The sequence below is a fragment of the Doryrhamphus excisus genome, linkage group LG20 (genome assembly GCF_037039965.1).
Source record: "Doryrhamphus excisus strain RoL-2023G ecotype Guam linkage group LG20, RoL_Dexc_Guam_v1.1, whole genome shotgun sequence".
NCBI lineage: Eukaryota > Metazoa > Chordata > Actinopteri > Syngnathiformes > Syngnathidae > Doryrhamphus > Doryrhamphus excisus.
In genome coordinates, this window is record NC_136376.1 from 13,669,393 (window position 1) to 13,687,808 (window position 18,416).

Genomic DNA, 18,416 nt, shown 5'->3' on the forward strand with positions numbered 1-18,416 from the left:
TTCATAGAAAACAACATTTGTCACACGTGATACTAAAGAAATAGCATTTATTCGACTAAGGCCAAGGCTACAACTTACTTTCTGTCCCATGAGACCTGCTATCCCAGGTAAACCGGGCATGCCCTAATACAGGGGGAAATACATGGGATTGGATTATTTAAGAATCACAAGTCCGAATATTATAAACGGGAATCTTAACCCCTGTTGAGTACAAATCCAAAACAATAAATTGTCTAGTCATCCCGGCTGAATGTGTAAAAAAATTACCTTCTTATTACGGATTCCAACTTTTACATTATTATACATAATTTTACATTAGCCATATTTTACAGAGTTTCCATGTTTATTGCTTTTGTTGCTACATTACTGAAAGCTCAATTCTCGGTCAAGTCCTGGAAATTTTTCCTCATTAACATCACCCTTTTAAAAATTTTAACAAAAAAATAAAATAAATTATAAATTTTTTTATTACTATCTTGGTGACTGTGTCATGAAATCACCTCCCAACAAAAGCTAGTAATTGTAATTGTAATTATATTATGTAACAAAAGATTATGATAGATGAAGATGATGTAATTAGATGGTATAGTGTGCAGAATCTGACACAAATCAACTGCTATTTAGAATTCACATGGGAAAAAACAATCACAGCAATATAAATGCAATAAAAGAAACACACTGAACATTTTTGTGGTGAGCAACGTTGCCACGAACCCCAGAGAGAAGATTTTTTTGTTGTCGTTTTCTACCCAGATAAAGCCTTCCAGATGCTGACATGGAAGCCCCTGACTGGGACTCCAAAATATAAGGTATATTTGACATATTTAACAACACTGATCAGAATGGCCTATCAGACAGACAAGTCAACAGACAATGTACGTACATTCATGATCATTCACGATCTATAGGTGGACAATTCGATTGAGCAAATTGAGGATGTATTGCACTGAATCCGGCTCTGTGCATAGCCTCTTTGTTCTTGTGTGAGTTGGGGGGAGATGGCCTGTAGCCTTGTGGAGCAACTGAGTCATGTTTTATAGACCCATCCTAGACTTTGGACAAGACTTCCAATCATGAGCAGGGGGATTGTGGCCCAGTTGAAACACTTTCTTCCTAAAACAGATTTGCCAGAGCTTTCCCTCGATTAGTCATTTCATGGCTTTCGATTAGAGCCAAAGACCTTCTTTCTCTGCTTTACATAACAAGGTTATCCTGGGATACTTTACAGGGGAAATACCCCTCCAGTTAGACGTTGTCAGGGGTACTCTCTGTACTCATCGCTGCTGTCAAACGACAATCAAAAACCATCCCAGCAGCATTTACTGTTCTCAGCAGGTTTTGATGTCCTTGGAGATGCTTATTCAGAGAAGTATCACATTGTGTTGTCAAGAGGCCTGTGAAGACTACGTTATGCATGCTTCATTTGCACATGGCGGAACACGGAGTAAGTATCTGGAGACATAGAATGTCTCCAGATAACAAAATATCGTTCCTCGAGAGCTTGTTTGAAAAAACATTGTTTACATGCCTCTGTAGGTGCTGCTGTTTTGATTACTAGGAGAGTATTTGAGGGGGTATATTTCTATATTTGAAGAAGATTGACTCATCCTGCCAAAAATTGGATTTACAGGAGTCCATAGTGACTATAATGTTTCCCAGAGGGTCAGGATCCTAAATGGGTCAAGGTTGCAATGTCTTCACAAAGAGCTTTTTGATGGATGTGTTTTGTAAGAAACATGCATGCTTGCATCATTTGTATTAGTACAGTATACGAGGTGTGTCCAGGAACGTTGACGTTGATTGCATTCCAGATGATCAACCAGTCACCTACACAGGTACAGTAAAGTCTCGTTATATCGATATTGTCGGGAGTCTGAAAAAATAGCGATATAACCGGACTGTCGATATATCCGATCCTGCGCCGAACTGCATTAAAAGTGGGCAATAATGCACTCGACATTGTTCTATAGTATAGAACAATGTCGAGCAGCTTAAATCAATCTTTGCTTAAGGATTTCAATACCAAAAAAGAACACGGCGAACGGCTGCTTCCAGTCAACTTTATTTTCCACACTTCCACCACCAGAGCGCAGCACACACACCGATTCCTGCACTTCCTGGTTCACAGGTCATGCTCAACCCGCCCCACATAGCTGGCCAAACACATGCCTGCAACAGAAGAACCAACTGCGTTCGTGGTTTCTCTCGTGTGTATAGAATCTATACACACGAGAGAAACCACGAACGCCAGCATGTACATATGAAAAACAGTGATTATTGCAAGCGATAAAAAGATATCTGAATACAACACAATTAAATACATGTATTTGTACGCTTGTGTCTTCGTTGGAATAGGTCTGTATGCTATGTCAGTTGGTTCTTCTGTTGCAGGCATGTGTTTGGCCAGCTATGTGGGGCGGGTTGAGCATGACCTGTGAACCAGGAAGTGCGGGAATCGGTGTGTGTGCTGCGCTCTGGTGGTGGAAGTGTGAAAAATAAAGTTGACTGGAAGCAGCCGTTCGCCGTGTTTTTTTTTGGTATTGAAATCCTTAAGCAAAGATTGATTTAAGCTGCTTTTGTATGGATATAAGCAGACCAAATTGGCTGGCGGGAGATGAAAAGGGCATCATAGTAACCGGATTATCATAATAACCGGGTATCGTACTAACGGAACTAATTATATCATAAAAGACTAGAAATTTGCCGGGAAATGAAAATAGTATCGTAATAAGCAGTACTTCGATATAACAAGACTTTACTGTACTTATATCATTCAGTGCACGAAAAGCCGACAGCTGAGAGGAACATTGCCATTCTGAAGCACCCTCCCTACCAACCTGGTTATGTGTGATATTTTTTTCGCCTTTCCCATACTCAAGGGGGTCAACAAGAAGACCTGTTTTGAAGACGTGGATGACATTAAAATGGATGAGGGAGCAGCAGAGGATCCCGGAAGAATCCTTTCAGGAGTGTATGAGGGCGTGTCACACAAGGTTGGGAAAGTGTTAGACTTATTTCTAAGGGGAAAACTTTGTAGTTTGGATTTGAAATATACCAGTCCTGGAACTTTTCTGACAGACATTGTTCTGTATATCCATGTTATGGTGATACATGATGTATTTTAGTCTTGTTTGGGAAACCCTGTACTAAAGGCAAATCCACTATTTTAGGAAGTACGGTAAATGAAAAGAATATCCTGCAAAATAGCTAACACTGCAGTTATGACTCACTGGATGGCCTGCCCTTCCATCAGCACCGGGGATACCGCTGACCCCAGTTTCTCCCTACAACAGAGCAAAAAAATGTTGATGAACAACAGCTGATGAACTAGACCTATAAAGACATATAAAAAGTATTTGCACATAAGTAATAACTTTGACTTGGAAGGTTCTAAGACTGTGTAAACATAATATTAACCTGTTTACATTCAATGAGTCACATACTTCAATTTTAGATGATTATCCCCACATGTATTGTGAACTGCACTAACTGGGAGAAAACGTCTCGCCAGATCTTTGTGACTGCATTCCCATAGCTGCCAAACCTCAACGACTAAACTTTTGGGAACACCAAAGTCTTCTAGGAACATGCACACTTTGCCAAACTGCTTGTGATCTTTGCACCGTAGAATGAAATAGGACCTTTTGACCAAGGGGCCCGGGAGGTCCGTCCTTTCCATCTCTGCCAGCCTGGCCCTGTAAAGACAGCAACCTGGTTTGACATACTAGTAGATGGTTGGGTTGTAATATTATTTTAATATCAATACATACAGTTGCTCCTCTATAACCCGAAGGCCCGGGAGGTCCCATACTCCCTTTGGCTCCCTGTAAATGACATCCAGTGTGAACAACTACATTCATTGACTGAATTAGTGTCAACTCTCTCACCATTTGGCCAGCTTCACCTGGCATCCCTGATCGTCCTGGTAATCCAACTGGACCCTGAGAGGGAGAAACGATTTAGATTTAGGCTTGTTATGATGAGGAAATCATTGCTGAAATTCTGGGTCTGATCGGTGATTCCATAATTAGTGCGGGAAACCCAACCAGTGACAGCTTTAATTGTTGTAGCCGGTTGTACTGCCAGTGATGTCTTTATATGCCTATTCTTCCTCCTGTATGGGGCTACAAATACAATAGACAGGGCTAATGGTATTGGAATTGAATCGACTCTTGGTGTTAACTGAGTGCACCTGTTTTATAAATATTAATCATGCGATAAAGTTCACGTGCTACTGCATTTTCACATAGTGTCTGTTGAAGTCTACCTGCCTTGCAGTGGCTTAAGGCTCCAGTCCACAGTTTGATGGCCGTATGACCTGATTAAACTGCATTTCTGTTGCCTTTGGACTTTCTGTATTTTCATAAACCAATATTCGATCTACACACAACCTCTGCCAGGAAACCAAACTTTCAAGCCTTGGGTGGCCGTACTATATTAGAACTAGCAAAGGCACATGCTGCTGAAGTTCCTGCATGATTTGGCAACGGTAGTCGTCTATATATCATGGAAAATCCCCAGAAAGTCTGTCAACGCTCACCTCGTCGTGTCTTATTATGGGATTTTAAAAGATGACTTTTTATTGCTATTTTAAAGCCAATATAATATCAGTACAAGACTAAATAACATGAAATTGGACAGCAAGTGTAGCTGTTCTTGATCACAAGCAAGCCTGGCCGTACGTTGACCAAATATTTCAGCCACTCCTGTCATAAAATGCAAGTAAAACTACAATTTCACAGTTGTAGATGACTACACCGTATCCCGTGGGGCATCTTTTGCATTTTATTACGCAGCCAGAGAGTTTCAAGGCTTTATCTACTGGCTAAAGAACAATTTCTTCAACCTTTGAACCCATTACTAAAAAAAAAGAAAGAATAATTCATATTCTTTTCCTGAGATTTCAGTGATACTGTTTAAAACCTCAGTGTGAATGTATAGCTTCACTAGCTATCAATAGGATCTGTTTGAAAAGAAAGTCTGGATACAAATCATAGCGAATGCCTACAGCTTCAAAATTAGAGTATAACTGCAACCGCTTTTTCGCTTTAACCGATGCTCTAATACCAACATGGTCAGATATGCCTGTCAGATAAGTGGCCAGTAATCCACCTGAGGCACCACCGACTCCACGCTGCCGGACAGGATGTCAACATCTTGATACTTTTAATTTGTTCTGCAGCCATCTGAGGCTCGTAAAGTGGGAGTGGATGTCAAAGCGATTAGCTTGTCAGGCTCCTGTCTTTGGGGGTGTGATATGTTTTGGTTGCCTGTGATAAGAAATGTATATGTACCTCAAACTCTCAAGAAGTAATTATGTACAGTAAGTTTCCGTGGGTATGCGCATATTAACTCTTTGGATGTGTTCTGCAGAAAGCGAGCTTAGGATAGGACAGGGGTTAAGTTTAGTTCAATTTCCAGTCAATTTTCTCAATCGTCAATTCGCAACATAAGTCATAGCACTCTCCAGTTGGAGCAGGCCCTGGACCACGCATCCCACATGAGAATGCATTTTGGCGACAGAGGCTAGGAAAATCTCCCATCCACGTAACAAACCTTGAACAGAACCAAAACTCAGTAAGTCAGCAAATCGTACTCAATCTGAAAAGTGTGTTGTGGTCTCAGGGGATTTGCTTTTATATTGAAAACATGTGGCGACAAGAGAGATTGATGCAGCAGTGTTCAAACAGTCAATGTGTCTTGCAGAGATTTTCCTCTTAATTCACCACTTTATCTTTCGGAATCGCATCCAGTTGACTTTGAACCTAATGTTAGTACTACAAAGAGGTACGAGATCAAAATCCTCTACATGTTTGCTTCTTGTATTTTGGTTAAAAGTCCTTTCTCTCCCGGAGCTACACAGGCGGACTTATTTGCAACAGCTGCAACCTCCACTGATGTGTTTATCGTTTGGTTTCATCGCAATCAAACATTCAATATTCCCTCCCATTGTGATGCTGCATTGGACACAATGTACCGTCTACATGTCAGGCCTTGATCATATGTGGATTATAATCATAACTGGATCTCTGTAAAACAACAGATTGTATATAATCTGGTGGTTCGGTGCACCAGTTGGTTTGTATGTATTCATCTCTGTAACACAACCCTTCTTTTTAATATAATAATAGCATAATAACAACGTTTTATACTTGGGGCAGCACAATAATCTGTGATTGTTTAGATCCTTTATATTGTGGTTTTACTGTGTAACTTATCAGAAGTCAGTACAGAAGTTGTACAGTAATACAAGGCTACAGTACTGCGACTTGCCTGGTTGGCTGAGGATGATACACATTTCCTTGTGTGAACCTTGAGTTACTATAGACACTACTTTGTGCATGATAATATGTAATACATCAGACTCGTTGAAAACTGATCTGATAGTGACTGACTTTTAGTATTAGATATGACTATTGGTATTATTACCTTCTCTCCCGGTTGCCCAGGTGGTCCTGGTAATCCCGGAACACCCCTTTCACCCTGAGTGAATGTATTACAAAATATTCATCATTGGAGCTGTTGATGATGAACGAACAGTAGTGCCACAAATGAGCTTTTTGACCTTCCTACCGAAACACCGGGTCTCCCCTGATCCCCTTTCAAGCCATCTGCCCCACGTTGGCCCTGACAAACAACACATTTCACACTGTATTTTGTCAGTTCATTGATCTTGACCTTGAAATGTCAATTACCTTTAATCCAGGTGGACCTGGAAACCCTGGACTTCCTCTATAACCAGGCACGCCCTTCAATAGGAAGAACATACGTCCTCATGGGGCATTGAAATCCTATAAATTGAGTCATTGACTCAGGTTTTACGCACTATGATTAAACAGTAGAACATTTTCTTTCATCACATATAATGAGTTACCAGTTTGTTCTGTATGTTTGCATATTGAACTATGTAGTACTCACAGGCTTACCATCAGCACCAACACGTCCAGGCTGACCTGATTTGCCTCCATTTCCCTGTTCCCCCTATTAAAAACAGGATGAAGGCTTTTATTGTCATGCTGGGTTTGACGGAGCCCCCTAGAACTAGGTCATTAAAAACACAATGAATGAAAAGTCTCCTTCCCCATGGATGTGAGCACGCCTCCTGTATTGACTCCCCCCCAAAAATGCAGGCTTCGCTTCACATCTTAAAATGATTGTCAGCTAGTGGGAGAGGGTTTTTAAGGCTCACCTGGCATAATGTTATTATGCTATGCTATGCTATGCTCTTGTTGGTAATGTCCCCCTTTTGGATGTTTAATAATAATAATAATAATAATAATAATAATAATAATAATAAAAATATTTAATAATTTTTATTTGTATAGCACTTTTCAGAGTTTTCAAAGACGCTTTACAGTGAAGAAAAAAGAAAAAAAAATGAGTTGAATAAAAACAGAGTAAACGATGCATTAAAATACAATATCCACACATTCATTCAGAGCTAAAAACAAGGCTAAAAGCTAATAGTAGTTCTTGGAGCCACACATGCATTAAAGTGACAGACACACAAGCCTGGGTGTTCCCAGAAGGACCCATTAAAAGAACTTGTAAATTCAATTTCCATTTCAGTATCAAGGCTAGGTTTTGGTATCATATGGGAACTCATAAGAGCGAGGTTAGTGTGGGTTACACAAGGCTCCGCGACTAAAGTTTGTGAGGCACTCTGGGAATAAATTTCAAAGAAAACCAAAAAAAGTATATGGAATAACAGACCTTCGTTCCTGGAAGTCCTGGAGGTCCCGGAGGACAAACACAAGGTTCTTCAGTAGGCTCAGCATAATCAGGACTGTTGGAACACTGCAGAGCCATCAAAACGACTCGTTTATTGTACATTATAGGTTTAGTGCACAAAAAATTGTTTTGTAAAAATAATTTATTTTGCTTTATTGTAGGCTTACTATAAAATGCATGTGTGTAATTAATGTGTGCATTCACTGATAAGTTGCCTTGTAAGTAAGTCAATGAGAAGCTGTGGTTATAGGAAAACAGATGTGTCAAGTGTATTACTCTTGCATTACTAATTTGGTAACGCTGGTAATAATGATGAAGCACCATAACTGTTCCAACAGTGGACAAAATATATTTTGAAAAATGGGTGTAAAACATAAAATTAGAAAATGCTGGACCCCCTCCAACAAATACTACAATGTATAATATAATTTCACTGATCCATTCCAGAGGTAAATATGGGGGGACGACATCATATGGTGCCATGTGTACATTTAACTGATGATAAAACCGTGTGGTGTGTTTACAGAGTGGAAGCAGATGTGATTGTCAAGAGTGAACGGGAGGTGAGAAGAAGTTATCTGTTGGACAGAATAAATACAAGGACAACCCAGTTAGAGGCTCTTCTACGTACCACTCCCGGTATTTCACATGCAGTCTCACGGTTATTCTGCTCAGGGTCACAGTAGATGCGCAACTTCTGGATTTCAAACTGAACATAATGGGTAGAAAAAAAAAGATACATAAAGGGGATGTAAATGAAGCGAACTGAAGTTGCAAAATAGTGTTACTCTGGTGTCACACAATTGGCTTTCTATATTTTCAAAATTATTTATTCAATCAGTCTACAATTTGGCCCCAAATTATTCAGGAACAGGAAATGACACAAGAAAGTAGCAAAACGAATTCACTGTCATACCATTTCTATATCTCTAAGTTGCTGAAAATATTGTTTCACTTCTAAACTTTCCAAAATGATCAGGGATACAAAATATTCTAAAAGTAAAAATAACCAGTGAAAATGGTGATTAATGTTATTATATTTTTATTTATATACTTTCAATAATATCTCTAGCAGGTCTTACAATCAATATGCATTCATTCAAGTTACTGAACTCAACATTTTGTCAGGGTATGAATCATTTTGAGAGTTGAAAACAAAAGTAAAGGGTCTTTTATAATGAACATGTAAGCAACAACAACAACATTGGCAGACAGGGCAGACTTAATTTGAAGGCTACCCGAAACCACAACTGCATGCACACTGTGGAGCGAGCAAGTAACTACAACAGCAGAAGATCACATACAGGTAAGATGATGCGTGACATGATCACATTCTTTATGTAATGTGATAGACGGTTCACAGTAACTGTTTTGGTTGTGATGTAGTTTTTTTTTATTGAGGGGACAAGAAGACCTCTATTTGGGGAAATGTGCTTATTTGTTTCACGAAGCAAAATGCCTGCCAATTAACTGGAAGTCCCGTATTTGGCCCTTATTTACCACCCCTCTCCCATTTGAATTGTTTCCTATATTTTTCCTATTTATTAACAATTCTGGGGGGGAAAAATGTCTACTGGTCTGCTCTGCAACACTGGAGCATCCTTTGTGTATCTCATCTTGTAGTCAGTAAAGTCAGGCCTTCCAAATAAAAGCACCATAAAGACCATAATTTTGCTTGTTTTTCCAAATTTTCTGAAAAAAGAATAAAAATTGCAAATGTTGACAGCTATGATAACCAATATTTGAGGAAGTTTAATAAGGTCTATTGAAGCACTACGCAGCTACGTGATGAAACTGTGCTTGGAAATGATGGCACACAAACCCATCATTAGAAGTCTTTATTTGGTATTTTATTGGGGGGCCTGGTAAATTGGTTCCACAATGTCCAGACACAGACTATTTGACATCGATGACCATGGAAGTAAGAAGCTTACTAAAGCAACATGATAACGTTGATAACATGATAACAGAGTTTTCAATTTTTTTGGACTATTCCCAACAATTGTTTTTCCTGGACATGTACGGTATTATTTAGCATAAATTACCCTTTTATGCTGATGGATAGAAATGGCTGTAGTATGTAATTTTAGTCCAGTGACCATAATTATAGCAACCACTGCCACAATCAAGTCTAAACAGCTAAATTGTTTACATCTGTATCTGAGGAGTTTTGAACTGCCAGCTGTTGCTACTGTTGCGTAACTAGAGGTTTATCATAAGCCCACTGATAATTATAGGACAAAATCATGAAAAGAACATGTTATACAATGTTTTAACAAAAAATGTATTGTAAAATTGTTATTTTATTTAAATACATTTTATTAATACTGACAGTACTTACCGGAACAGTTGTTTCTTTCCGGACATACTTTCCAACTTGAGTTTTTCCATTGATGAAAATGCCAACAGGAGGCTCCAAGGACAGAGATTCAATTTCCAGATCGTCGACATACAAAGTGACATCTTCCTCAGTGACCAGCAGTCGCAGTTGATGCCATTTCTCATCAAAAAGTTTCTTTGGCCATCGAACAATTGAAGGGAAAAAACAGAAAATTGTCATTAACCCTTAGATGCATAAGTGGGTCAAAAATGACCCGGTCAGGTTGTTTTCTTGAAATATCTTCGTAATGAAAAATGTTTATCATTCCATGTTCCAGGTATTCCTTAAAAACATGTTTTTGATATCATGCCATTCACATTTTTAACTTTCCTTCTATACATTTTAAGAAATTTTTGTTTTTGTGTTACTACCCCAACCTTCCATAAGGGGGTCAAAAATGACCTGGTCAGGTTGTTTTCTTGAAATATCTTTCATATGTTTATCATTCCATGTTCCAGGTATTCCTTAAAAACATGTTGTTGATATCATACCATTCACATTTTTAACTTACCTTTTATACATTCTAAGAAATTGTAGTTTTTGTGTTACTACCCCAACCTTCCATAAGTGGGTCAAAAATGACCCGGTCAGGTTGTTTTCTTGAAATATCTTTGTAATGCAAAATTGTTATCATTTCATACTCCAGGTATTCCTCAAAAAACATTTTTGATATCATACCATTCACATTTTTAACTTTATGCAACACACAATGGATCCTCACATTTTCTATTGTTGTACGGGGTCATTTTCTTTTTCAAAGATGGAAAAAAGTGAAAAATTAAGATGTTTCTAACATGAAATCATTCTTGTGTGGTCATAAATATAATATTAAATATCATACAAGTGATTATTCCTAACCAAAATGGCAAAATTGGCATAAAAAACGCATTGATTCTAGTATGGGTCATTTTGGACCCACTTACGGAAGAGTGTAGGGTCCAGTCACTCGTGCATCTAAGGGTTAAGGCAGATGGGTGATCAGATAGAAAAATAGTAGATTAAGCCTTTCACTGTAATACACATGTTGCATGTATTTTTTTCGCTAAATAACCATTTATGTACATGTTTCTTTGGCACTAAGCATCAGTACTTGACAGAAGGAGATAATGACCCCTAAAAGTGATACTGCCTCATCTGGGTAAAAATGTGCAAGAATGAGCTGCTTTAAGTCCTTCCTTATTGTATTACCAGCTGGTCAAGTGTAAAGCTCAAATGTTCTGTTGTGTTTAAGTGCAAAGGAAATGATGGCTGCACCCACTCTTGTCTCTCTCCAAAAACCTTTTTGAGGAGCCAGCATTTGAACTGACCCTTTCAGTGTTCTGAGCGATGGGCTAATGACCTCCACAAGGAGGGTGCTACGTGGTCCCTCTGCGCAAAGCACAGCTGCTGTAAACATTCATTCATCCCACTGTATGTTAAACTTTTAAACAGGCATACGGCTTCCTAATGCTACTGCATCATGGCATCGATGCAGACTAGCTCCTCCCATTCCCAACGCCCTGGCCAGCTGCTTTAGGTATCGTCATGGTAGAGTGGCTTTCTAGTATATGAAAATAGTCACTTGCAAAAAAAACTCCCAACACTCTGTTAACGTACCATGGCTGTGTTTTGGGAAAACGTAACATCTTGTGTTCCACTTAATGATTCACTGGTTGTGGTGAACTTGACAGTGCCATCACGTCCATTCAGAGTGACTGCCATTTGAGGTCTCCCATCACGGGTCTGGATCCTCCACAGGTCCCACTCCTCCAACGCCACCGATCCCTTGTATCTCAGGGTGGCCACGAATACATAGGACGGCGGGAGACCATCAGGGAAAAGTGTCCTAAAAACAACCCATTCATTCAATTTGAATACGAACAAGAACAATGAAGAGAGGATTAAGAGTCTTGTGATTACCTTGTGGCTTCACTCAAGTCTATACGAGGTGTCACCTCGTAAGCTTTAGTGCCATGGTATGTTCCTTTTGTCTTCTTGGCTTTTTTGGCCAAATTTAAATGGAGTAGAATATCAAATCCTTTCTCATCTCTGGAATCAATCGGTATTCTTGCAGGACAAACAGTCTCTGAAAAAAAGAAAAAGCACTGTAAAAACTGAACTGCTACTGTCCTGTGACTCCTGTCTCCTGATAACTCTTGAGGAAACACTGCAATTTTAACTGGGAAGGTTTTAACTGGACAGGTTGATATCCCAGACGTAGAGCTGTCTTCGACTAAGCATCATTTTATCGTCGGTCAGATATTGTTATTTTTTGTTTAGTTTTTAAAACTAAACAAATCTCATTTGCAAAAAAAAACACTCATGTAAACAACTAAACACGGCATGCGTGCAACGCTCCCCAAAATTCCCCAAGGACCGAGGATACAGCTCGCTAAACAGCCTTGTTCAGAGCAGCCGGTGGAGCCTGAGTGAGGGCTGGGAAATGATGTTATCATGTGTGCGAGACGCTCCCCTCTGGCAGGAGGCTGCGGTCCATCAGGACCAAAACCTCACGCCACAAGAACAGTTTCTTCCCGTCTGCTGTCAGCCTCATCAACAAGGCCCGGAACCCCACCTGACACTCTTCACACCCCACCTCTGCCTCATTCTGCCACTTTGACACTTTGACTATATGCGTTACATTAACGCTCAGTTTGGACTCTTAGGAAAAACAATCAGACTGCACTTTCGGAATAACAAACAAAAAACAGACTGTGTACATATATTTATACTGTTATTCTGTATATTTTGTATTTTCATATTTTGTATTTCATATTTTGTAATAGATGTGTATGCACCTACTATACCAAAACAAATTCCTAGTATGTGTTTGATCATACATGGCAATAAACCTTTTCTGATTCTGATTCTGATTCTGAACAGTACCGTTATTTATTCAGTGACACAGAAAGCAGTTCACATAGATCAGGGGTCAGCAACCTGCGGCTCCAGAGCCGCATGTGGCTCTTCAGCCTCTTTATTGTGGCTCCCTTTGCGATGCTTGAATATTTTTAACACCCGAGTGGGGAAAATGCACGTCTTTTGTAATGAGTTTTAAAAAATCCAACTTTGTCTGAGACCATGAATGCATCCTGAGTGAGTTCTGACTGCTATCCAGTTCAGTACATGAAGAAAAACAAGTAATACTTACCTACAAATCTAAAAAATAAATTCAAGATAATTTAAAAACAGCGGCATGGGAACTTGTTTTTACGTTTACAGTAGTTTACACATACATTTATGTAAGTTTATCTCCAAAACTAGCAAGAGTACTCCAACTCGTCTTTTCTTATCTGAACTACCCCCAAATTCCCTCCAATGTTGTTTTAAACATACTATATGTTTTGCAGCTCCAGGCTATTTTTCTTCAGTGGGCATTGGGTAAAATGGCTCTTTTCATAGTAAAGGTTGCCGACCCCTGACATAGATGCACTGTCCAACTTTAGTCTTACCGGTTTCAGGCGCTGTTCTTTCTGCCCAAAGTGTGTGCTGGCAGGACAGCACAATATCATTGTCTGGTTTCGGATAACATATGGACCCTATAAAACTTGTACTCCTGGCAGTTTTGTGCATGTACTAAAATCAGTGGTACATATTTGCAGTGATATTTTGACCACTAGTCACAGAAATCCCAACAACATTGATGGTTGGATCAGACTCCTCCAATCGTCGTTGAACAGTCGCCTATTCTAAGATACCACTACCCAGAAGTGTGACTGAATCAAGAGTTCTCATGCTAACAACCATAACACTCTTATTTGTCCTTTCTGTTTAAAACTATTTCTTACCTTCACACAGTTTCTGTCGTATGATCTGTATGATCCTGGAAATACCTTTGTAGTCCTCTACGGAGAAGACATATGTTGAAAAAGGCTTGTTGGCAATGTCTCTCAACTGTGCCTCCTCTGTCTCGGACCCCACACCAATAGCAAACAAAATGACTCCTTTCCTCCTTGCGGCCTCCGCCGCCTTCTGAACTTCATCTTGAGACTTCCCGTCAGTGAGGACAACAGCAATTCGAGATACGCCCATCGGACTGCGTTCGGAAAGGCCAAACAATTTGTCTGTGGCAAACTCAATGGCCGTGCCCGTCCTGGTGTTTCCTCCCATGTACTCGATGGATTCCATTGCTCTGATGAGATCTTCGGTGGTGGAATACTTCCCCAGAGGTATTTCTAAAACAGGATCATCTGTGTACTGGACAACACCTACTTGGGTAAACTTGTGTCCAATTTTGAAATTTGTGGTTATGTTGACAAGCCACCGCTTTACTATTTCAAAGTTAACATCTTCGACACTCCAAGAACCATCTACAATAAATACTAAATCGCCTGGTGCGGTCCTACAACCTGAGGAAGACAGAAAACGTTAGCAATGGGATATCTTTTTGGGACTACAAAGGTTACTTCTTACTTCTTAGGTCTTCATCTTGTGCTGCATTAAGCCAATGAAGAAGCATGAAGCACAGGCATCTAAAGACATAAGGCATGGACGCTGCTTTGTAAGCCATCGTGCTCCAACTTCCAATTGTACCTATAAAGAAAGCAGAAAAACACAATATAATATATTATACATCATAAAGTATACTAATGTTCCAAGTCTATTGAATGGCCTCATTCCCCCTGGTGGCCATTAGAAAGACTGCAGGAATAAGTAAGGTTTTCACACACTTTTCAGTGGTCTTTGCCAAGGACTTGATCCCCACATCCATCCTGTTGCTCAACTTTCAACGCCTTTGGCAAAGCAGAGCATTTTTCTTTCAGACCTGATCCACCACATCCTCACACGACACTGTCAGCTCAACTTAAAGGAATAGTTCATTGAAGCTACAATGTAACCGCAATTATCCTTTAACTAATGCTCATTCTTTCCTGTGGGATCCTTTAAATCTCAGAACAAACCTTACTTAGTCCAAGTCCTATAAATATCTCCTTCATAAATTCATGCCAGTACTCGTCCTTCACATGCCTTAAAATGCTTTATTGTTTTTCCTCCGTTAGCTCAGTAAATTCAAGTATTCAAATATATATTTGTTTGTGTCATGAATTGTGTGGCTGTGGCTTGGGATAACATCTCATAATTTCATCATCGTCATTTTGCACACTATTAATACTCTCATATCCACGCCATGTTGAGACGGCTTTCTTTGACTGTATTCAATTATTTAATAATGGAGCAATGATTTAACTGCCGGGGCTGCACGGCGTTCGAGTGGTTAGCGCGCAGGCCTCACAGCTAGGAGACCGGAGTTCAATGCCACCCTCGGCCATCTCTGTGTGGCGTTTGCATGCGCGGGTTTTCTTCGGGTACTCCGGTTTCCTCCCACATTCCAAAAACATGCTAGGTTAATTGGCGACTCCAAATTGTCCATAGGTATGAATGTGAGTGTGAATGGTTGTTTGTCTATATGTGCCCTGTGATTGGCTGGCAACCAGTCCAGGGTGTAGCCCGCCTCTCGTCTGAAGACAGCTGGGATAGACTCCAGCACCCCCGAGACCCTGGTGAGGATAAGTGGTAGAAAATGAATGAATGAATGATTTAACTGCCATCCAAAGGGGCCGCTAGTAAACAACAGTCTCACAATTCACTTTCTTATAGACGGCACTGCTACTCTCTTTACTTTAGGCTGACTACGTGAATAATTTTTCCATAATGGCCAGATTTTTGGGTAGACAACAGAATTCATGCTTCCGATTATCACAGCAAGTTTTCCAGGCCCTGAAGCAGCAAAACAGTCCCAGACATCACACTACCACCACCATATTTTACTGTTGGTAATGTTCTTTTCAATGTAATGGGACACACACCTCGTCAGACCACAGGGTATTTTCTTTTTGTTCTTTTGCTCAGCAGTGGTTTTCGTCTTGGAATGCTGCCATGCAGGCCATTTTTGCCCAGAGTCTTTGTTACAGTGGAGTCATGAACATTGACCTAAACTGAGACTAAAATGAGGCCTTAGTTCTTTGAATGTTGTTGTGGGTATTTTGTGACCTCTTGGGTGATTCGTTGCTGTGCTCTTGCGGTCATTTTATTTGGCCGGTCATTCCTGGGATTGTTTCACCACTGTTCCATGTTTTCGCAATTTGTGGATAGTGGCTCTCACTGTGGTTCGCTGGAGTCCCAAAGCTTTACAAATGGCTTCATAACCTTTCCCAGAACATTGTTTGTTTGCACTGCAGTGACACACTTGATGTAAAAGAAAGCAGTTCCCCAGCATGTGTTGACAAGAAAAATAGATCAGTAAAAATCCTGAATGTAGCACGTATCAAGGACACCAATGTATCAAGGACATCATGCCAAATTTCTGGTTTTGCATCAGTGTCATTTTCATTATTGTCTAATTTTGATGAAAAAACTGAGAAATAACACATGCAAATGAAGTGCAGATGCATACCCTGTCCTGTTAATGCACATGTTTTGGATGCAGCACAATGGCAAATTGGTGCCCAGTGAGGTGTTTTGGAAATCATAGCAGCTTAAACGTCAATTCCACCGTTTTGTATTATTTATTTAATTGTCTTTGTGACATATTTTCACATGTCAAAATGTGCAAACGTAACATATTCGCATCAAAAGATCCTTTTCCAAGAAGAAGTCAGAATCATTCCGTGCCATTCTGTCTCCCTTCACATCACTGCACGCTGTCAACTGTTGTGCACCTAGATGGGATGGGACCAGCATTAAAATGTCTGGGCCACACTTGATGAATCTGCCTTGATTATGATGTCCATCCTTAAGAGGATTGGACAAACTGACTGCAAATGAGACACATGGGAGCCAGCAGCAGACCTTCAATCACCAAAGTTGTTTCTTTGCGATATTCTTTGCCATATTGGCTTTCAAACATGTGGAAGAGAGAAACTGCTGACATACTGAAAGGCGGGAATGCAAATGAGGACCAGATATTCTGCAAAATACTGTGAGAAGCAGGACTTCTGGAAGACATCACATTTGCATAGAAATGACAATAGTATAAATGTTGTTTCACATTGTGACACGAGCAAAGAGTAGCTGCACCCTTGCTCTTTGCAAATCATCTATCCCTTTTCAGCGGCGTTAACATGACACCATTTTTCCACCACATTAAATCAACATTGAAGCAGTTCTCTTGAACAATGCTTCATCTAGTTGGGAAAGCCATTTTATTCCAAACTTTCCTCCACCAGAGAGCTAGAGGAGACTGGAAACCCCCTCATTGGCAGGGTCCAACCTCGATGACTTTCTCCTCAACTGACTTTCCCCCAAACGGAGTGTTTCTACACCTCCACTTGAACCACATGGAATTCATTTACACCCGTCAGACAGACAAATTCCCAACTGTCCACCGGCTCCAAACACATGTACTTCATGATGAGGGAGAGCAGCCTTCAGCGTGGAATAAGATGCTACCGAATACATGCTGCGAGCTTTGAAATGCATGTCTCAGATTTAGCATGGTCTAACACGGGAGTGTCCCAGCTTTTTCAGTACTGAAAAATTAAAGGATGTAATGGCGTTTTGTCAAGCAACACATGTAGATATGCTTAATGAAAAAGCCCATTATTAATGTATTTTTCAAATTTTGCCAAATATTTTAACTTTCTTCTTAAGTCATCATTGTAAATGTTCTTTTCATAATATTATGACTTCTTACATAGCTTACATATTATACATAAGGAATATGTACCAAAATCTGAAATAGGTAATGTAAAGCATATTTGTCCTGGAAAAATATGCCTCATAACTTAGTTCATATACATAGTTCATCACCGGTGATGTCGCGCAAAATATCAAGTCTCATTTATATTTTTCTTTGTTTTTGAGGGGAGTTATGTGTGATTTAATCACAAGTGTATCAGTAATTGTATGAAAAGTGGCACGATAACCACAGTGCAGGTAATGTATATTTTACCAGGACATACAAAAGTGTTTTGCTGCTTCCTACAATATCAGCAATATTCATTCATTCATTCATAGAAATGATTAGATACTAACAGAACTAGCATGGAGCTGAAATCATAATGCCTAATGACTAGCAGAGAAATGGGGCATGAAAACTTATTTTTATGATAAAAACTGTTCTGGCGTATCAAACGAATAAACAGTACACACAAAGAAAGTAACCATAAGGGTCAAGACTTGCTTATTCATAAAACACCACTAAGTAACAGTATCTTTCTGCAAACACCTTCATCTTCCAATACATGTCTGATTAGTAGAGTAGTTTTGCTTTATTTTAATTTTAGTATACACACTAGTTTACTTATCTTCAGAGCTAATACTAGCTAATACTACCAACGCTTACTCGAAACACCAAAGGTATTATAATGGTGACAGTTTGAGCTAG

At 39.7% G+C, this 18,416-nt stretch overlaps 1 protein-coding gene across 3 annotated transcripts in view; it reads right to left on the bottom strand.

The window, feature by feature from the left end:
- The window catches only part of col21a1 (collagen, type XXI, alpha 1), a 31,685-nt gene that overhangs the window by 5,795 nt on the left and 7,474 nt on the right, over nucleotides 1-18,416 (bottom strand). For all 3 annotated transcript variants that reach the window (XM_058059155.2, XM_078787268.1, XM_078787269.1), the window contains 16 exons: nucleotides 14,504-14,623; nucleotides 13,879-14,439; nucleotides 12,011-12,176; nucleotides 11,708-11,936; nucleotides 10,073-10,246; nucleotides 8,363-8,440; nucleotides 7,714-7,797; nucleotides 6,919-6,981; nucleotides 6,696-6,749; nucleotides 6,574-6,627; nucleotides 6,430-6,483; nucleotides 3,888-3,941; nucleotides 3,771-3,824; nucleotides 3,642-3,695; nucleotides 3,231-3,284; nucleotides 79-123 (listed from right to left, as the gene is read on the bottom strand). In XM_058059155.2, coding sequence (XP_057915138.2) covers nucleotides 79-123; nucleotides 3,231-3,284; nucleotides 3,642-3,695; nucleotides 3,771-3,824; nucleotides 3,888-3,941; nucleotides 6,430-6,483; nucleotides 6,574-6,627; nucleotides 6,696-6,749; nucleotides 6,919-6,981; nucleotides 7,714-7,797; nucleotides 8,363-8,440; nucleotides 10,073-10,246; nucleotides 11,708-11,936; nucleotides 12,011-12,176; nucleotides 13,879-14,439; nucleotides 14,504-14,600 — 1,875 coding nt within the window. In that variant the 5' untranslated portion in view covers nucleotides 14,601-14,623. The remainder of the gene's footprint in view (nucleotides 1-78; nucleotides 124-3,230; nucleotides 3,285-3,641; nucleotides 3,696-3,770; nucleotides 3,825-3,887; nucleotides 3,942-6,429; nucleotides 6,484-6,573; nucleotides 6,628-6,695; nucleotides 6,750-6,918; nucleotides 6,982-7,713; nucleotides 7,798-8,362; nucleotides 8,441-10,072; nucleotides 10,247-11,707; nucleotides 11,937-12,010; nucleotides 12,177-13,878; nucleotides 14,440-14,503; nucleotides 14,624-18,416) is intronic.